The 22,286-nt window shown below is 42.2% G+C and overlaps 1 protein-coding gene across 1 annotated transcript; it reads left to right on the top strand.

Annotated features, from left to right (window-relative positions):
• Positions 1-6,289: 6,289 nt before the first annotated feature.
• On the top strand, positions 6,290-21,643 carry UGT3A2 (UDP glycosyltransferase family 3 member A2; the record flags this gene model as incomplete). The annotated part of the gene is given in 11 exon segments (XM_082650279.1): positions 6,290-6,410; positions 8,864-8,965; positions 14,576-14,690; positions 17,336-17,429; positions 17,643-17,718; positions 17,721-17,773; positions 17,777-17,782; positions 17,786-17,876; positions 19,104-19,323; positions 21,365-21,606; positions 21,609-21,643. Coding segments are annotated over 11 exon segments (1,128 nt in total). The 5' UTR covers positions 6,290-6,316.
• Positions 21,644-22,286: the final 643 nt, after the last annotated feature.

The following is a 22,286-nucleotide window of genomic DNA, read 5'->3' as shown; positions in this document are numbered from 1 at the left end:
TAAATTAATTAATTTTTTTTTAAATGGGCAGAAGACCTGAATAGACATTTTCCCAAAGAAGGTATATAGATGGCCAACAGGCACATGAAAAGATGTTCAACATCACTAATCATCAGGGAAATGCAAATCAAAATCACTATGAGCTATCACCTCATGCCTGTCAGAATGGCTAGGATGTGGAGAAAAGGGAGCTCTTGTACACTGTTGGTGGGGACGTAAATTGATGCAGCCACTGTGGAAAGCAGTATGGAGGTTTCTCAGAAAACTAAAAATAGAGCTACCACATGGCCCAACAGTTTTACTCCTGGGTATATATCCAAAAAAACACAAAAACACTAATTTAAAAAGATACATGCACCCCAATTTTCATAGCAGCATTATTTACAATTCCCAAGATATGGAACCAAACCTAAGTGTCCATCAACAGATGAATGGATAAAGATGATGTGGTATATATACATACAATGGAATACTAGTCAGCCATTAAGAAGAATGAAATTTTGCCATTTGCAATGATATGGATGGACTTGGAGGGTATTATGCTAAGTGAAATAAGTCAAAGATAAGTACTGTATGATATCACTTATATTTGGAATCTAAAAAATACAACAAACTAGTGAATATAACAGCAAAAACAACAAAAACAGACTCACAGATATAAAGAACAAACTAGTCGTTACCAGTGGGGAAAGGGAAAGGGGGAGGGGCAATATAAGGGTATGGAATGAAGAGGTACACACTATTATGTATAAAATAAGCTACAAGGATATATTGTACAATAGAGAGAATATAGCCAGTATTTTATGATAACTATAAATGGAGTATAACCTTAACAAATTGTGAATCACTATGTTGTACACCTGTAACATATTGTACATCAACTGTATTTCAATTAAAAAATAATAAATGAAAAAGGACAACAATGAAAATATAAGCATTCTTTTCTGATAAAGGATGCATATCTACATGCATATATATAGACATATATATGTATAAACATGAATGCAAAACTACTGCAACTGTCATCTTAATGCTATAATCTTTACCTTTAAGACCCAGAGCAAGCCACTTCTATTCAGCATTGTATAGTTCCATAATCATAAGAAGAGAGAAATAAAAGGCCTAAGAATGAAAAAAGAAGAAACAAACTTTTATTTACTCTGACATGATTATGTATGTGGAAGATCCAAAAATACACAAATTATTAGTATTGAAAAGAAAGCGGCATCTCTTAAGGTGGTGTTTGGAGCCTCTGAACCCTGGTTAAGTCACAGACCTCCAGTAAACCCAAACCTCAGTCTCATATTTGTTTTAAAAAAGGGGGAGTGGTGAGTGGATGGCTTATAATACAGTGCTTATCAGTGTGGCTGTGAGGATTATAATCAAATAATGTACTTGGAAGTCTCCGGCAAAATGTTACCCCACAGTAGATAATTCATTTATTAAGAAACACCAATCATCTGTGTAGTTAAGCTCTTCCTCTTCCTTCAGGCTCTTATCTGGAAGTCATTTCTGAGGGAACATCCCTGCTTAATTTTTTCTTCCTAGCACTTAACTTAGCACTATCTAACGTAATATGTGCTATTTCTCATCTCTCTTCTCAGACATAAGCTCCAAGAGGAATTATTTTTGTTTGCAGAACCACCTGTGCCTGACCCATAATAAATGCTCAATAAATTTGTGTTGAATCAGTAGATAGATGGGTTAATTTACACAGTCACCATCCTGCCCTGATCTGAGCCACTGCATTATAGTAGGTAATGGGGAGTATTTCCTAGGATACTAAATGGGAGGGGCCTTGGGACACCTTTTAAACCTCACCACCTGTCAGTCTCTTCCCTGTGGAGAGAGGGGAGGGTTGGAGATTAGATGTGTGACTATTAGAATTAGTAAGAAGGGTAATGGAGCGCACAAAATTTGGGAGAGAGATCCAGAAAAGGAGACGTGGGATACTGAAGGCAGACTCCGGGTATCCTGAGTTGGCATTCTGGGCCAGTGCTGCTCAAAGTGTCACTTGTCCACCTTGAAGAGGAACTTTTCTTTTCTCTACATAAAGACTTGCTTTTTGTAGAGACTCTCCAGCCCTGGATTTCTAGACAGGATTTCTCAAAACTATCCCACGTGTTTTTAACTGTTTTTTGTTTTGTTTTGTTTTTTTGGCGGTACGCGGGCCTCCCACCGCCGAGGCCTCTCCCACCGCGGAGCACAGGCTCCGGACGCGCAGGCCCAGCGGCCACGGCTCACGGGCCCAGCCGTTCCGCGGCACGCGGGATCCCCCCGGACCGGGTCATGAACCCGCGCCCCCCGCATCGGCAGGCGGACTCCCAACCACTGCGCCACCAGGGAAGCCCCTTAACTTTTTTTTTAAGCATAATGAAAGTCTCCCAACTGATTTACATGAAATAAGTAGTAGCATACAGACAGAATCACTATACTAACTGCTAATTAGATTGTGACTACACTTTCATAATGCCTAGTTCTTTCCTTTGAAACCCTTAACATACTGATTATTGTTTAATCTGTTATTTTTAATGATTTGCTCAACATCTCTTTCCCAGTCAAACTGTAAGCTCCATGAGGACAAAGGTCATGTTTGCCTTGCTTACTACCAGGTCCACAGAATGTATCATAGTGTACAGCACATAGTAGGCAATTGGTAAACATTGACTGCACTATCTAAAGATTGAGATTTATAGACATATTAGACCAAAGTATAAATCACATCTTTCTTGACTAGGATTTTGCAGTTAATGAAACCTTTGCTACTGTTCCAGGTATAACTTGGAAAATTATTCTCATTCAGTCACTGAATTCAAGAAGACTCCTTACACTATCTCTTTCTGGCCTTAGGCTAACTGTCTGCTTTGAACTTTGAAAGCATACTTATGTCTGGGTCCCATTTCAGAATGTCTTATGTAAATGATTTATGGTGAAGTCCAGGCATAGATGTAATTGTAAAGGCCCCCAGGAATTACAGCCCACAAAGTAGAGACTCTACCCTCCACAAGCCATGTCTCTATCTTCCCCAACATCTCTTACCCGAGAGCACAGGGCAGGGCTGTCTCCTCAGGGTTTTCTCTAAGTGTCGGGCCTTCTCTTTAGCAAAAGTGGTCATAGTTGATTGCTGATCATTCAGTTCATCAGTTGACTGCCTGATTCCTGGGCTTGGGAAGTGAGAATCTCACTTTTCAGCCAATTTGCTGCGTCCTGAGATCATAAGTGTAGAACCCCTTAGGTCGGGCATTTGTCAAATGCTCTATAAACTAGCAAATGTTTAAACATTATTAAAAGAAAAGAAAATGAAGCCCCAATAAAGTAAAACCTCAAGTAAAAGCTGACACAGAATATTAATCCTCAGCAGGATTTTCAGAATCTGCATCACAGAAGAGGCCCTTAGGGATGAAGAAAAATATCAAGTCCTCATTCACTGCTTCTTAAACAGGAGCCCCAGGCAACAGTGACTTTTCTGAAGGATTTGCTGCCAATGGAATGTGAAGATGTCTGTTGGCCCAATAGTTGAAAGCAAGAGACTGGCAGATGTCACTGGCACACAGCTTTTAGAGTCGTTTATCAAATTAAAAAAAAAAAAATTGCTGTTCCTTCAGTTGTGTTCATGAGACCGTGTAACGTCTCCCAGAGCAGGAAGACCATTAAATTGATGGGTACAGTTTAGATGAGGGGAAGAAGGAAGAAAGCAGGAACACTCTAAGCACCAGAGAGAATTGTAGCAAAGACAAAAACAAGGAAATGGGTAAATGCGGGTTTATCACTTAAGGAAATTGCTGAATAGTTCTCACCTTTGGCCATGTACACATCCTTACCAACATTTGGTGTTGTCAGTCTTTTTAATTTTAACCATTCTGGTGAGGGTGAAATGGTACCTCTAGTTTCAGTTTTCATTTCCTTCATCTCCAATGATGTTAAACATTTTTTCAGGTGTTAATAGCTGTTTTTATATCTTCCTTTTTGAAATGTCTGTTCATCTTTAGCCCCCTCCCTTTTTTTTTTTTTTTGAGTTCTCTCTCTCAGATCCTACTCGGGTCCACACACTCAGCTCCGGAAACCTCTATCAAAGAGGAAGTCATGTCAGTCCACCTCTTTGCTTCCCCTTTGCCGTATAAAACAAAAACAAACCAACAAAACAAACAAAATAGCCCAGTTTTTAGTTAGGTTGTTTGTCTTTTTATTATAGTTTTGTAGAAGTTCTTTTTATGTTATGGATAGAGATCTTCCATGGATTGCCTGTTTTTTTCCTTACTAGTCTTTTGATGAACAGAAGCATTTATGTTTGATGAACCCTGGTTTATCAATTTTTTTGTTTATTACTTAAGAAATCTTTGCTATCTCCAGATCAGAAGGGTATTCGCCTATGCTTTCTTTTTCTATAGGTTTTATAGTTTTATATTTTACATTTAGGCCCATGATCCATCTTGAATTAAAGTTTGTGCATAGATGTTTTAGGGGATTATGATCTTTTTAAAAATATAAATATTTAGTTCTTTTGTCTTCAGAGCAGCTTGCTGGGATTGTGTGTGTGTGTGTGTGTGTGTGTGTGTGTGTGTGTGTGTGTTGGATTTATAGACCAGTTTTGGGAGAATAGAGATTGTAACAGTTTTGCGCTTTCAGAGCCATTAACATTGTACATCTTTTGATTTTGGTAATGCTTTGTAGAGTGTAGAGATCATGGACTTTTTTTTTTTTTTTTTTGGCTAGATTTAATCTTAGGCATGTAAAGTTTTTTATATTTCAATTTCCATTAGTTTTTGCTATTAGATAGAAATACAACTGATTTTTATATATAAACCTTGAGTCCTGCAATTTTGATGAACTGACTTATTCTATTGTGACTTTTTGTAGCTTCCATGAGGGTTTTCTGTGTACACAATAGTGTCTCTGACAATATCAATTTTCTTCTTCCTTCCCGATTATTTAATTAATTCATTCATTTATTTACGAACTGGCTAGAGTTTCTACCATGTTGTTGAATAAAAATAGTAAGAACAGGCATTTCTGCTTTGTTCCTATCTTAGATGGAAAAAGTTCAATGTTTCACAATTAAGTATGATTATAGACCAAGATTTTAAAAAATATATGCCTTTTATCACATTGAAGAAATTACTTTCTATTGCTAGTTATGCTGAGAGTTTCTATCATAAAAGGGTATTGAGTTTTGTCAAGAAAACAAAGATTTTTTTCTGCATCTATTGAGATAATATGGTACTTCAATTTTACTCTATTACTGTGGTGAGTTATGATTCATTTTGTTGATGGTTTCCTTTGCTATGCAAAAGACTGTAAGTTTGATTAGGTTTATTTTTGCTTTTGTTACTTTTCTTTGGGTGTCAAATCCAAAAAAATCATCACCAAGACCTATGTCAAGGAGCTTACTGCCTATGTTTTCTTCTAGGAATTTTCTTGTTTCTGGTCATTGAGGTCTTTTTCTGCCTGTTTCAGAGTTGCACTAAAACCCCGCACCGAAGCCAGTCTTGTTTTGAGGATAGAAAATGCAAAGATGACTTCTGGGGTTTGCATGCCCTGTCCTTCCCAGGGTTAACATTACAAGGTGGCAGAATTACAAGATGGCCTCAACTTGTACCCAGGGAGACTGTGGAAAGATCCCTAGGCCTATTTTATGAGGCTCATTCAGGATTAGAGCCTCAGCTTTAGAGGTCCGGTCCTCCGGGTGAAGACTTGGACTTCAGAGTTAGGACTCTAGCACCTCTTCATGAATAAATTACCTCCTTTTAAAAGGCTATCAGTGCTATAATCCAGGAATGGTAGGTCAAGTTCCCTTGGGGATTTGCTTAGGGAGGTCTTGAGTTTGCTACACTAGCAGAGATTTTAAGCAGGTACCTGGGGAAGTGGATAGTGGATACAGCAGTATGAAGTATTAGAGCGGTTAGGTGGAGTACCGTAAGTTTGGGGAAGGGTCCATAAAACTGAGATGGGTCCAAGTCACCTGGAGGTAGAGTTGTCATCCACGTGATTTATAAACGTCTCTACCATTCCTGGTTCAGAGTTATCTCCCAGGCAGGGAGGGCGGAGATTATGTGAACAGCACTGGATCAGCTGACTAACCCCTCCTTTCTGCTGCCAAGGTTAGGGAGGGTGAGGAGAGACTGTCTAATGGTTTCCTCACAGAGGGAGGAGGGGCCCAAGGGCGAGAGGGGACAAACAGAACGGAAGACAGACAGAACCACTCTCTTATTTCTCCCCAAGCCCTCAGCCAGCACCTTTCCTTCACTGCCTGCGCATCAGGTCCCCTGTGCGGGGGCGGGGCAGGGGTCTCGGCCCCGCAGCTTCTACAGGAGCAAGGATGGCGGGGCAGCAGGCGCTGCTTCTAGTCGGATTCCTACTGCCTGGCCTCCTCCTCTCAGAGGCTGCCAAAATCCTAACTCTGTCCCTGGTGGGTAGGTGTTCGGCCAAAGATCCAGAGACAGGCAAACGGCGCTTGGTGAGAGACTCGTGTGTTTTTCCGGTCTGGAGCGGGTTTGTTACCCTGGCCGGCGGATGAAAAGGGGGCAGCCATTTGTGCGTGTAGGAACGGGGCCGGGGCCAGAAGTTTGAGATCCAGCCCAGTGCAGGAGGCCCCCGGCCGCCTCCTCCAGGGCGCGGGCTGGACGTTCAGAGGCTCACCCTAAACTTCTGGAGGGCGCACAGCAGTTGCCGGTAAAGACTGGGGCTAACTAGCGGTTTGCAGTTCTCAGAGGCCAAGGAAAGGTGCTCCTGGGGGCAGCAGTAATAATTTTCTGAGGGTGCCCAGGAGCCAGGGTGGAGCAGGGAAGATACTACAGTGACAATTAGGAGAGTGGAGTGTTTCACCCTGAGGAATATATCAGGATACAGGAATAATCTTAGGGTGGAGTTTCCCCAAGACTTTATTTTAACCCATAGTGGGCTCTCTTAGATCACTTTTACATCACTGAGAATCAGGGGATCTTAGAGTTGCAAGGAACCGTAAATCATCAAATTAAGTCCCTACTAGGTTTTCCTGAGCAGGAAATGAAAGGTCAGGGAAGTGAGGTGCTGATGGCAGGAGCATACGGGACCTCCCTAATGGAACATACCAAATATTTACTCAGGATTTCCCACCCCCAAGATCATCCTCTCCAAGCTTCCACTGTCACCCACTTTCCAGTGGGGAGTTTAAAAAATCACTTTATCTCTATTTGAAAGCTTATTTTTCTTTTTTCTTTTTCTTTTTTTTTTTTTTGGCCTCACTATACGGCATTCGGAACTTCCCCAACCAGGGGTGGAACCCCGCTGCAGTGGAAGGGCGGAGTCTTAACCACTAGACCACCAGGGAAGTCCTAAAATCTTTTTTTCCTGCTGACTGTTTGTGGTAATAATGCAAGAGAGCTTCCTCACCCCCTAAAAGTACACTGTTCCCCAGCCTCAGGCTCTGAGACGGAGCTGGTGCGCTTTGTGAGGGGCTGGACACCCAGGAGGCACTGGGGTCCCCAAGACCCTCCATGAATGGATGAATGTGTAGTTGCCCTTCATCCTGCCCTTTCTCCCGGGTCTTGGGATTAAAATGTGGGCCAGAGGTGTGGGGAATTTGTACTTTATAATTTCCTGTTACGTCAGGCTGTACAATTCTGTGTATAAAAAAATTAAGGGTTTCCCTGGTGGCGCAGTGGTTGAGAGTCCGCCTGCCGATGCAGTGGACACGGGTTCGCGCCCCGGTCCGGGAAGATCCCACATGCCGCGGAGCGGCTGGGCTCGTGAGCCATGGCCGCTGAGCCTGCGCATCCGGAGCCTGTGCTCCGCAACGGGAGAGGCCACAACAGTGAGAGGCCCGCGTACAGCAAAAAGAAAAATTAAGAAGTAGCTGCACACTTTTTCTCCTGCACCACCCGGAGCAGGTTTGTTACCCTGGCGGGCGGACGAAGAGGGATGAGCCATTTGTGCGGGTCGGTGAGGGGCAGGGTAGGTACTCCATCCCTCTAACCCCAGTCTCCAAACCCTTGCCATTTGCCATTAATTTCTCTCCTGATTTAGCTTTCTCTGCTGCTGAGACCCTTAGATTCAAGCAAAGTGCCTGTGTTGGTGCGGGTTCGAAGAGGAGACCTTAGTGAGATGGAGCCCCTCTCCCAAGGATTGAGCTTATGTTTCCTTAGGATCCCAGGATTGTCCTCGGATAGACGATGTCCCAGCCACTCACGCATATAGGATCCTGCAGGCCCATCCCATGGACCCCACAGTTATCCTGCAAGTCTATCCCCAAGTCTTAATGGATGTGAAACATTCAGGCCCCAACTGAGAAACTTCCTGCCAAATATATTTGAACTGCAAGCATTTTGGCTCCAACTGATAGCTCCACGTCCTTCTGCTGCAATGGTTGCTTCTTGAACTCTTATTCAAGCACCCATATTTCTGGTTCCTACTCTTGCATACTTTCCAAAGAGAAGGATCCCAGAAATAGCTCTGATTGCTTGTCCATTAGGACCCCTTCACACTCACATGCACGGCACCATGCCACAATTTCCACCAGTGCAGTTATTTCTTTAGGACATGGTGTCTCCATAAGTCCCCAGCTGAAATGCAGCATGTACCTTAGGATCAGGAACTCCTTAGGGCCTAAGTCCCAAGAAGCTTATCACACTGACATGGAGGCCAGAGTTCCAAGAGGAAATCTTTGATGGAGGTTTGCCACTTGTCAAGGAGCTGGGCCAGCAGGCTCTGGGTGAGTGGGCTAGGGCTTACTCAGAATGAGATGGAGAGACTGACTGATGACGCTCATTTCCTCTACTCCCTGGCAACTTTCTGCTTCCCTACCCCTCCTCTCCCGGATTTGTCAGCCCATCAATCTTAGAATCTCTACTCTCATCATTACAAAAATGAAGTTGTGCACTATTCCTAGGTGGAAGCCATTTTCTACTGATGAATCGGGTCTCTCAGATTCTTCAAGATCATGGTTGTAATGTCACCATGCTTCTCCAGAGAGGAAATTTATTGCCACCAGGTATCTTCCCCACTAATTCTTGATTGGGTGTATTCCAGGCAAGGAACAGCAATAGCAATGCCTTTTGCATAGAGGGTCTTTTCAAAGAGTTTCTTCAAATGTAACTGGACTGAAAGAATGAAAAGGGTGAGTGTGTGCATGTGTGTGTTTGTGTGTGTGTCTATGTAAGGTGTAGGAAAACTTCCTGGCTCTTTCCACCAGGACTCCATGCTCTGTAGTTCTATGTTCTCCTCCTGTACCTGACTTCCAGTCCATCTCAAGCAACCCTCCACACATTATCACAGACCATTTTGGTAATGCTAGTTTATAACTTGGCTTGAAAACCTGTTGAACAGATGTGTTATCCATGTATAAGATTTCTAATAGGTAAGGATCACTTTTTTCTATGGCATAGATGACTTCTCCTCTTATGGTATCTGAAATTTAAGGAAGTTTTCTCAGGAGGTCCCTTATTTACGCAACTAAGATCAGAATCTACCATTGAGATGATCTTGTTTTCTTGAAAATTAGTGACTGCCTGTGAGTTTGTGCAACTGATGTAGGAAGTGCCTAAATCCAAAGAGTTTAGCTAGAATGAGCTCCTAAATCTTAGCAACTCCTCTCTATTGACAGAAAAGGAAACAGCAGCCCTAAGAACTTGAACAATTTACTCAGGGTCACACGGCAGGTTAATAAGTGTGTTGGGTGGGTTTAGGACTTTAAGCTCTGGATTGCTCATTCTGAAGTATTGCTCAGGCTTTGATTTAAGAAAAAAATGCAGTATTAAGCGGACTCTTTGAAGAATAAAATTGTGAGAAATTATAAAACTTTGAAGGTGACTTCAGGCTTTGTAATTGTTCAGATTGTTTTAAAATAATTCTTTTTCTGTAGAAATTTCTTTCACGTTTTTTATTGTGATAAAATATACATTACATGAAATTGACCACTGTAACCATTTTTGTATAGAGTTTAGTGACTTTAAGTACATTCACACGGTTGTGCAACTATCTCTGCCATCCACCTCCAGAACTTTTTTATCATTACAAACTAGAACTCATTAAAAATAACTGCTCATTACCCATTGCCCCAGCCCCTGGTAAACACTATTCTACATTACTTCTCTAGTAATTTGACTATTCTAGATACCTTATATAGGTGGAATCATACAATATTTGTCTTTTGTATCTTGCACATTTCACTTAGCATAATATCTTTTAGGCTCATTCATGTTGGAGTATGTATCAGCATTTTCTTCCTTTTTAAGGCTGAATAACATTTTATTGAATGTATATACCATATTTTATTTGTTCATTTGTTGATGGACATTTCTGTTGTTTCCACCTTTTGGATATGTTAGTAATGCTGCCATGAACATTGGTGTACAAATATCTGTTTGAGTCTCTACTTAAAACCATTCTAGGGGCTTCCCTGGTGGCGCAGTGGTTGGGAGTCCGCTTGCCGATGCAGGGGACACGGGTTCGTGCCCCGGTCCGGGAAGATCCCACATGCCGCGGAGCGGCTGGGCCCATGAGCCATGGCCACTGAGCCTGCACGTCCGGAGCCTGTGCTCCGCAGCGGGAGAGGCCACAGCAGTGAGAGGCCCGCGTGCCACAAAAAAAAAAAAAAAAAAAAAAACCATTCTAATCACCTTCTAGATTAAGTTCTATATGCTTCACTGAGCATCTTTTATATGCGTATCCTTTTGCAATTTCCTTGATAGCAGATCCGATGAAATAGCTGTAGTGTATTAAGATCTAATTTTTAAAATTGTAATTTAATCTAATGAAAATTTTAAATTAAATTAATTTAAATTAAAATTTTGGATTAAAAAATACATTTGGCATGAACTTTGAGAAACTACTGAACTTCTACCCCTTTAACAAATGTATGTACATCAAAATCTATAAACAATTCAGGGAGTTTTTAGATCCATTCAGTCTTATTCTTAGGTTCCAGGTTTAAGTGTCTAGGGTTTCTTTCAATATTCTCTAATCATGGGCATTCCTGAGGCTTTGAAACAGCATATTCATTCTTTTTTTTTTTTTTTTTTTTTTGCGGTACGCAGGCGTCTCACTGTTGTGGCCTCTCCTGTTGCGGAGCACAGGCTCCGGACGCACAGGCTCAGCGGCCATGGCTCACGGGCCCCAGCCGCTCCGCAGCATGTGGGATCTTCCCGGACAGGGGCACGAACCGGTGTCCCCTGCATCGGCAGGCGGACCCTCAACCACTGCGCCACCAGGGAAGCCCCAGCATATTCATTCTTTACTTCATTAGAAGAGCTAGGCTAGGTGTCTGCAAATCAGGAAAATACATGATTAGGTTATTATTTCTGACCTGATGCTCATTTCAGTGTATGGAATATTTGAACCATATATTAACTATTAATTTGAACACACCCATCTTGCTTATTTATTAACAACTTTAGTGAAGAAATAACCTCAGTGGCACTGAAGAAACAAAGATCTCTAATAATCATAAGTTCCAATCATTATGTGGAATCACAATTGGGTTATTGATAGAGGCTGAAAGGATATTGAGGACATGATAGGAAAAGCCTAGATTGCCTTGAACACACTGTTAGTGGAAATGCAGACGTTAAAACTCTGCAAATGAGGACTGCCTCCAAGGGCAATGGCTGCCCTTGCCCTGTTCAGATGCAGGGCTGTGTCTGAGCCGCTTCGTTCCCCCAAAGTGCACACTCTCCTCGGCAATAGCAGCCTTCACTCTAGTGGGGACCGCACTGGAGCAGGAGCCTAGTGTGGGCCTGGTGTGCACTGGGCTGGTCCCAGGAAACCGGCCAGATCCCCAAGAGTTTCAATCTGCTTCCTCTGCTTTGTTCCTGGGAGTGAGCAGGCGTGTATACACACTCTTCATAAGCGAAGGCTTGGTTTCTTACAGCCCTCTGGTAAGTCCCACTGGTTTTCAAACCAGCTAAGGGGATTCATCGTCCCCGTGTGGGACCCCAGGGCATGATAACTTTTATGGAGAACAAAGAAGAACTCTGAGGATGAAGCAGTAAGCCCAGAGGTTAGAGCTTCAATCTCACAGGGCTGAGTTTCAAATCGCAGAGGATTGTTTCCAGTCCTTAATAAGGAATTTTGACATCCAAATGGGCCAACAATATTAGCTGGCCCATTTGGATGTCAGAATTTCTTATGACCAATGACTGATGCTTTCCTTCCACTTCGTTGCATTTAGATTAATAAAATCAGTAACCAGTGTCTTATACCTGCCCCACTATTGTTTCTTGGAAGCAGAAAACTTGTTTCCTGATTTCATAGGTCCACAGATGGAGAGAAATTTTGCCTCTGGGTTGATCATACCCAGACTCTCACCCATACTTATTAAATTATTTGGATGTTATAATTTGGGACATTTGAGCCAATGATATTTAGATGAGATTTTGAACTATGAGTTGGTAGTGTAAAAGTTTGAGACCTTTTGGTATGTTGAGATGGGGTGAATGCATTTTGCATGTGGGATGTACATGAGTGTTTGAGGTGCAGAGAGCAGAACATAATAATAGGCAGATAATGCCCCCCCCCCTCCTTCACAAAGATATCCATGTTCTAATTCTTGGAACCAGTGAATGTTCTACCTTACAAGGCAAAGGGACTTTGCAGATGTGATTGATATAAGGATCTTGAGATGGGGAGATTATCCTGGATTATCCAGCTGGAGTCAGTGTAATTACAAGAGTTCTTCTAAATGAAAGAAGATAACAGGAGAATAACAGAAGGAATGTGATGGTGGAAGGAAAAGTCAGAGTGACGTGATTGCCAATTGGAAGGAGGCTATAAGCCAAGGAATGCAGGCAGACACTAAAAGCTGGAAGAGGCAAGGAAACGATTGTCCCCTTGAGCCTCCAGAAGGAATGCAGGCCAGCCCACATCTTGCTTTTACTCACATAAGACCCATTTTGGACTTCTGATATCCAGAACTGTAAGATAATAAGCTTGTTTTTTTTTTTTTTTTTTTTTTTGCCACTAAATTTACAGTAAATCTTTGCAGCAACAATAGGAAACCCATGCAGCCATCATAGGTGGTCAGGTCGCTCCAGGAGGCAGGAGAGCAGGTTGCTAAAGGCAATTTTGAGGGGCACTAATTACAGTACCTATTGTATTGTGATTTGGACAGATTCTAGATGTTTTGTTATTTGGGACCATATCCAAAGGGCTGATTTTCAAGCAATGAGCATACATGGACTTAAGTAAAACATATAAATGAGAAATATGTTGTCTCCAGAATGCAAAAAGAACTAAAAGATGTTGGACCCGTTGAAATATTATGGTGTCAATAGTTGTTTCTTGACAATGTCAGTGATAGAAAAACCTTAGACTGACCAAATCTTTCCCAGGAATTTCACTTAGGTACTGGGTCTTGAGCTTTGTGTAGGGACAGTGGCACCTCCCTTCATGTGAACTACTTTGAGAACGTTTCTGCCTTGAATGAGTGTGTGAAATGAATCTCCTTGGAGGAGGATGTCCTTAATGTAATTAATACCTATGCTTCTGGGGAAAGTTGGATGTGGTTAACATTTTGCCAACAAAGATTGTGGCCAATGGTAGACCTGTTGAAATGTCCCATTGGCAACCAGTTAGAGGTATACTGTGCCTCTTCCAAGGTGAAGGCAAACTGCAGTTGAGAGCCTGGTAAAATAGGTACTGAACAGAACATATTAGCCAAATCTATGACTGCCAAGTATTTTTTAGTAGATCCTTGGATAGAGTCAGTCATTTCACTGAGGTTGGATATGGGAGCTGTAATGTGTGGGACCATGCAATGATCTGTTCCTGGTCACTATGCACAATTTGGTTGGACGTCATGACTGATGTAGGCACAAATGCATTAAGAAGAGTATGGAAGGTTTATTACTCAAATAATAAGGATTTTTTGAAAGAACAGGACAAGTTCCCAAGCCCCTGAAAAGTGGCTATCGAGAGTAGGGAGGGATGACTAGCTTGAAATTTTATTGTGGGCAGGGGGTTGGGATGTGGTGAGGGTTCCGCCTCATGGGCCTGACTTGCATGGTTTGAAACTCCCACTTAGGGCCACGGGAGGGAGCATGCAGGCTTTCTTACCAGTTTGCCCAGGTAATGCACAGAAGAGGGAATGGGAGATAGGGCTTGAAGCCTGCTAGCGGTCAAACATCAGCATCAAACATCAAACTCATGGGTAATCGAGGAGAAGCCAAGTTGGTACGTAGAGGTGCAGAAGATTACTATTTTAATTAAGCCATTCAGTACTTTCTACTGAATCACAAACTATTTGGATATATCACTTTAAATAATGAAGTTGAATTTTTCTAAAGCAGAAGGAGCAGAGGCTCTGGAATCAACCTTGACAAATTATCTTAAACTAATTAACTTTATTTTCTCAGCAATAAAATGAGACAAGTAGCTATACATTCAATTAAGGCTTTAAATGGAAGTTTCCATAATTTAAACTAAAAAGCATTCCTGAATCATTGTAAGGTTCTCAAGAAATACTTTCATATACAAGATTGAATAAGAAAGCAACCAAATGGAACAAAAACAATTCAAAAGACACAATCGAATGTTGGTATCATCATTCTAATGTTAATCCATGTTGTGTGACACATTTAACATTTAACCCATTGGTGTTTCTTAGGTTTTACAGAGGAGGAGAAATCATACAAAGTTATTAACTGGTTTCTACCTGAAGACGATAACAAAGAATTTAAGAAGTCTTTTCATTTCTTTATGGAAGAAACTTTTGAGGGCAGGTAATTTTTTAAATTATTTGAACTAAAGAGTCACAGTTTTGGTAATATAAGTGAATGGGTGGATGCTTGGACTGAGGATGTGATAAAGGGATGGTTGGATGGATGGAGAGGGGGAGGGAGAGAGGGATGAATGATGATGATAGTTGGGTAAACAAGTTATTTCACACCAAATCCTCCATTTCAGCCATCGGAGGCTTTCCCTTGCTCTGTCCTTTCTCTCTTCTACTATAAGCATGAAGGTATTCCTGTAGCAACTGGGAGGTAGTTTCTTCTGGGACTTCCTTGCAACACTTCACTTACAATCTTTGTCTATAATCTCCCCAACACAGAAGCATAGGTACCTCAACCTCTCACTGTTGGTAGGGAAATCAAAGACACCTTTCCATTTAGTTTTTTCCTTTCTCCTCACATGTATTTATTAATGGAGAAGACTTTTAAACAATGATTTTGTGGAAGTTGAGCTTCTGGCCATGTAAAGTCCTTTTAAAATGCAATCAACCTCGTGCAAAATAAGACATGAAGCTGACTCCTTTTGCTTCATCTGGAATGGAAAGGAACACATAACTCCTTACTCATAGATAGAAGTGAAAAGACAGAAATCCATGCCTATCTGGATTAATTACAGAGGACTAGTCCCCTCTTTTCTTCCTGAAAATCTATTTACTAATAACGGTACTGCTTAAATCTATTTCCATAAAACCTCCTTTCCTCACTCAAACTGGAAGACCATAGTCCCTCTGGGATAGGTCTGACCTAACCTACTCATCTGATACTTAGTCTGTATCGTCTTGCGACGTTATTTATACATTTTAAGTATATGCTTTGTCTATTCTCCCCTAATTTCATATTTTTGAGGACAGATATAGGTAACCATGCATTCTTGATACTTTTCTATTTGTTAGCTTAACTTTAACTATGATTAACAAATTATATTTTAGGAATTTTTACAGCATTACTGAAGTTATCCAAAAGTTTTAGTAACCACTCCTTTGTTATGTGAAATCTTTAAAACACAGCAGGGGATGATTTGAGACAGTCACTTTCATTGCGAGACTTGAAGTTAACCCTGAAGATCAGGCAGAGATATGTATATTGCTAATGACTTCTCAGCCTCTGTACAATCTCTACCTGGGGCACAATGGTACAATGGTGGACAATTATAACTATGCCAGGGTACCGATTCTCTTGGTCCTCCATGCAGCCAGGAGGCCTCTGATGTCTCGAGCCCTTGCACTTATTACCTCTAGTATCTTAGAGTGCAGATGGATATCCTATTTCCCCATATGTTGTACAAACAGGAAACAGGGTCATAATCTATATAGGCAGTTGATGGGAAAGCGTTGCAAGAAGATAGGTTCCTGGAATAATCCCATAAACAATGTCTTAATTACATGTCAGAAAGCTTTGCCGTTATCTTCTCTGTATACCTTAGCCTGCACTGAAGTGGAAAGGCTAATCATATGTTTCAGAACCAGGTTTCTTTTCCCTTTGTTTAACCTCTGGGCTAGCTGAGATTTTGTTCTAATATGATCAAATAATCCCTTGGGTGAGGAAATCTGTCATATGTGAATACACAGTAATTTTTAAAAAATAGCCTATATTGTCAGTATTTATGGGATTGTGTCATCAAGTGACTTGCACTGTTTTGCTAAGTAAGCAAGAAAACCACTCATAAAAGTTCAGTATGTAAGTGAAGTTTAAGGAAAGTGTCACAGAATTTATCAAGTAGAGAGATCTGTGAGGTCTGCTGTGGTCAAAGAAGCCTCCCAGAGCAGAAGCCCCATTGACGGCAATTCATTTTCAGTTAACATAATTCATCTGTGCCCATGGATTTCAGGAATGGAGAGTTCAAAGATATATTTTCTAAGAACTGGCATAGAGAGTGCTGGGGATTTGGAGCAGTGAGGAAAGGGAGGGGGGACGAAGGGAACACTCTCAAGAGCAGAACATCTTCCCAGAGTGACTAAGGTACATATTTATGGACAGTGTAGAATAGGATGGCTGCTGTTGGGTGTGGTCTTACCTACCTGGAATATTTTCTTTGTATCCCAAGATTCTTTTTTTTTAATTGACGTATAGTTGAGGTACAGTGTTTGAGGTATTCAGCAAAGTGATTCAGTTCAGTTATACATATATATGTGTATATATATATATATATTCTTTTTCAGATTCTTTTCCATTATAGGTTATTACAAGATATTGAATATAGTTTCCTGTGCTATAGAGTAGACCTCTGTTATCTATTTTATATATAGTAACATGTATCTGTTGATCCCAAATTTCCAATTTATCCCTTCCCCTGCTTTCCTCTTTGGTAACCATAAGTTTGTTTTCTATGTCTGTGAGTCTATTTCTGTTTTGTAAATAAGTTCATCTGTGTTATTTTTTAAGATTCCACATATAAGTGATATCATATGATATTTGTCTTTGTCTGACTTACTTCACTTAGTATGATAATCTCAAGGTCCATCCATGTTGCTGCAAATGACATTATTTCATTCTTTTTTATGGTGAAATAATAGTCCATTGTATATGTATAACACATCTTCTTTATCCATTCATCTGTCAGTGGACCAAGGTTCTTTTATGTATTGTGATATTAACACTTCCAATGAATATTTATCATTTATTTATTTTTCTTACAGAAGCACATTTGAACACGTTTTAGCTATTTTGGAGCAACTAGGGCTTCCGTGCAGTCATTTGCTAGGCAGAAATGATACTATGAATTCTTTAAAGAATGAGAACTTTCGGGCTTCCCTGGTGTCGCAGTGGTTGAGAGTCCACCTGCCGATGCAGGGGACATGGGTTCGTGCCCTGGTCTGTGAGGATCCCACATGCCGTGGAGTGGCTGGGCCCATGAGCCTGCGCATCCAGAGCCTGTGCTCCGCAACTGGAGAGGCCACAACAGTGAGAGGCCCACGTACCGCAAAAAAAAAAAAAAAAAAAAAGAATGAAAACTTTGACCTGGTGATAGTGGAAATTTTTGACTACTGGCCTTTCTTGCTTGCTGAGAAGCTTGGAAAGCCAGCCCCCTGTCTTATGTGCCAGTATTCTATTCCTTGTTAACTGACCACATGGACTAGTGGGGCTGAGTGAAGAATTCCCTGATGTTCTTTGATGTTCCTGATGTTCTTTTGCCCTTCATTCTTTTCTATCCCAGGCCTGATGTCTGCAGCCATCAAGGTCACAGTGACCTACTGCTTTTGGTCTTGAACAAGGTCACCACAAAATAATCCTAAACCATCTGTGAGCTCTGAGAACGCATACCAGGGGGCACATTGCCACTGTATTCAGTGCTTTATGTGCACATGTTCACCCATGTTCCCTTACACACTTACATACACACAGACACACACACATATCTTCCTTAGCTACTAAGGTGTGAGCAACTCATACATTCACAATACTGATGCCAATGTACCTGAGTGCCAAGCAGAGCAACCTCCTGGCCAGTTATTTGGCACACTGAGTCTCTGATACCAGAGAATTTTCTCACCCATAACAGGTTATCTCTGTGCCTAGTGCTGCTTCTTAGAGACCCCTCACTGCCATAGCCACTGACTGGATCAGAGGCTCATAACCAAGACTATGACAAAATAATCTGTAGAATTTTAAAAACATTCCTGTTTCCACATCTGCAAATGTATTTCTTTAAGTCTTGGACATGGGATATGATTCTCATTTCAAAGAAGAAACAAGGAGGTTCTTATGCACATCCCAGTTGGCCAACACAGGCTGAGATGAACTCTTCATTATCAACAATCACCTTAGTTACCTCTAAGTAAGCAAAGGCTAGCAAATACTGATGTGCAGAGTCCAGGCTTTGCTTTCAAGTGATTTCTCATATATTTAAAGAGAACAACACGTACAGTGTAAGTTTTATGAGTGCTACATGAGTTGTGATGTCAATGAATGTGTCAGGAATTCAGAGAAGAGGGATATTATTTGGTGGGTGAGAAAAGTTTGCTCAAGGAAAGGAAGAGACAGAGAGAGACAGAGATAGACATAGGGAAACACAAAGAGAAAACAGATGAGCGAAGCAAAGAGACATGAGGGGATAGAGAGAAGGAATGGAATGATGGAATGGATAGATGGAATGATGGATGGATGGATGGATGGATGGATGGATGGATGGATGGATGGATGGATGGAGATATCTGCCTTGCTTAGCACTATTCTCTACAGAATTCCCTGGGTTCTGGCTGAGTCTTCCCTGGGTTCTGGCTGAGTCAAGGAGTCTCTATACAAAAGCAAGGCTTGGAATCCTTGGGTGTGTAGCAAGCAAAGTCATCTTCACAATGGCTCCAACACACTTTAAGTCCCATTGGTATTTTCTTCTGCCTTTTCTGCTTTCCTTGTTCTGAAACTTTTCATCCTGAAATGTTCTGCTGCCTTTGTTATTTGCAACAGGGCACCCTCACGTCCACCTTTTTGTCACTCATGGTGGGATAAATAGTGTCATGGAGACCATCCAACATGGCCTGCCCATGGTGGAGATTCCCCTCTTTGGAGACAAGCCTGAAAACCTGCTCCGAGTAGATGCCAAAAATTTCGGTGTCTCCATCCAGTTAAAGCAGATCAAGGCTGAGACATTGGCTCTGAACATGAAGCAAGTCATAGAGGACAAGAGGTGTGCAGCTCTCTGGGCTTGTGGTTACTCACACTGAATGAAGATGTAAACCACAACGGGCACCATGTGGGTCTTTTTTGCAATAAAACTGAAATTTCCAGGACGTGAAATAATATGTGTGTGATGCTAACAGCTGACTTATTTCCTATGAGAGGATGACTAGAACAGTTTAGGTTAGATGCTGAGAATGATTTTATACCTTCTAGTTGTGAGGAACCCGAACTACTGACACAGGGTGTCTCTGAGAGGTCTTCTGAGGCAGGAGGTTGCCTTTCTGTTCCCAATATCCCACACTGCTCCCCACCTCAGCCGTTTTGACTGTGCTGCTCCCTAGAAAACACATTCCCTTCTCTTCACAGGGTTGGCTCCTTCATGACATCGAGGCCTCATCCCAATGCCACCTGCTCAGAGAGACCGTCTTTCTCTGATAGTCCCAAAGCCTTCTCTCCTATCCACCCCAATTATAGCATATTATTTTTTTCTTAGCACGTCACAGGATCTGTAATTGCCCATTTCTTTATGTTTTAATATATTGGCTGTCCCCCACACTAGAAAGTAGAGAGTAAGCTCACCCAGGACAACAGCACATGTCTCCTGTTTTCTGCTATGTTCCCAGGGTTCAGCACAGGGCTTGCCACAAAATAAGTTTGAATGGATTCCTGTTAAGTGAGTAAATACAAAGGGGCCCATTGACCTCTTAAGAAATTTTCCAACCAGCACAGTAATCTCATGTGAAGAGGAAAAATATATTTTCTTTCTTATAATGAAGAAGGACTAAAAAACTTAGAGCTTCAAGGGCACAAACCCGAATCGTATCTCAAGACTTAGCATTACTGCACACGTTGTGGCACGTAGGAGACCCACAAGTAATTCTTGTTAGGTGACCGAATAATAACCACATTGCATGTGACTCCTAACCCCAGAAAAGTTGTTAAGCTCTGGGGGTCAGATAACCCAGAAACTTTATGCATATTTGGTATCTCATGTGTTTAAAATATTCATTTTCTGATGAATGGCTTCGTAACTTTCACTGGATTTTCAAAGACCTAAACCCCAAATGTGCAGGATCCACTGGCCCTGTGAAGGAGTCATCTGGGCTGGGATGGTCCACAGACATTGGACATCAGGGCTGGCTACATAATTCATGTGCCTTTATGTGAAATGTGGAGACCCTTGTCATAAAGTTTAAGGATTTCAAGAGGGTGACAGCAGAGAATTAAATCAAGCACAGGCCCATTTAAGGGTGGGGCCCTGTGCAAATATGCAGGCTCATAGCCCATGAAGCCAGTGCTGGTCAACATGATGCTTTGAAGGAGCAGGAAAACACAGATGTCTTCCTGGGCTACAGTCCCCAGAGTCACATTTGTTATCTAGCCCAGACACCAGCACAAAGTAGATGCTCAATAAATATAATGGTTTCCTGTAGTATATCTTAAGCCTCCTTGGGGTAGAGATTAGTCCTTACAGACTTAGTCACTTTTTTTATACTTTAGCACTTCCAGCACCAAGCATGAATCTTTGCATGCAAATATCAGTTTGAACTTTATTTTTAAAAATTTCTTACTTATTTATTTATTTTTGCTGTGTTGGGTCTTTGTTTCGGTGCGAGGGCTTTCTCTAGTTGTGGCAAGCAGGGGCCACTCTTCATCGCGGTGCACGGGCCTCTCACTATCGCGGCCTCTCTTGTTGTGGAGCACAGGCTCCAGACGCGCAGGCTCAGTAGTTGTGGCTCACGGGCCTAGTTGCTCCGCGGCATGTGGGATCCTTCCAGACCAGGGCTCGAACCCGTGTCCCCTGCATTAGCAGGCAGATTCTCAACCACTGCGCCACCAGGGAAGCCCAGTTTGGACTTTTTAAAGAGACACAACTAGACCATAGCAAGGCCAAGCCAACAACTTTTCCTTGAAAGGGAATCTTTTGTGCATAATTTGGAAAATGTGTGTGTGTGTGTGTGTGTGAGAGAGAGAGAGAGAGAGAGATGCAAGGTCTCTAAGACTTCTGAGACCACTTGAGTAACACCTCCATCTGTCTCTGCCAATAGGCAGAAATCTGCCATGGTCGACACCAGCATCATGAAGCGCTCCCACCCCCTGACCCCCAGCCAGCGGCTGGTGGGCTGGATCAACCACATCTTGGAGACAGGGGGTGCGGCTCACCTCAAGCCCCACACCTTCCAGCAGCCGTGGTGGCATGAGCAGTACCTGCTGGACCTCTTCTCGTTCCTGCTGGCGGTCACCCTGGACACCGCGTGGCTGTGTGGGCAGCTGCTGGGCCTGGTGGCCAGGTGCTGTGTGGGACCAGGAAGCTAAAGAAGGCCTGAGGCCAAGTGGAGCCTTGGAAGGTGGTGTGTTTGGGCAGAGTCAGCATTTCTTGGCATCTCCCACCTGTTTTGTCAACCCTCATTCTCCACATCCTATCCACTTGCTATTTTGCTACAAATTCCTGCTCACTGGCTTCTTCCTATTGTTGACTTAAAAAAATATATGCACAACGTGAGAGTTGCGAGTTAAGTTTTATTTGGGGCAAAATGAGGACTGTATCCTGGGAGACAGTATTTCAGATAACTCTGAGAAACTGCTCCGAGGCGGCGAGGGGAGGTGCCAGGATATTTAGGAGTTTTGCAACAAAGAGCAGGTAATTGGGAACATCAGAAGATTGTTGTTAAATAAAGAAAACCGGATATCTCAAGTTAAGGAATGTAGCACTTTTTCTGTGTATGGGAAGATGCAAGAGTCTGGGCTCACCGAAATCATTCCTTTGATAATGCATCTTAGCTGTCTGGGGCCTGTATGTTTACATCCTGAGTTTCCTCAGGCCTCACTGCAGGGAGTGGCTGCAGTCTGAGGACTGCTAGATGGTAGGTATTTTCAGCCCTGAGTTTCCTCAGGCCTCACCAGCTCACCGTGGAGGGCTGCAATCATTGGTGACTGTGACATCCTTTGTTTATTGATATGGCAGGAAAT

This window comes from Grampus griseus (assembly GCF_964374135.1).
Source record: "Grampus griseus genome assembly, chromosome: 3".
Lineage (NCBI taxonomy): Eukaryota > Metazoa > Chordata > Mammalia > Artiodactyla > Delphinidae > Grampus > Grampus griseus.
Note: the sequence above shows the minus strand (reverse complement) of the source record. Positions and strands in the feature narration are given on the sequence as shown.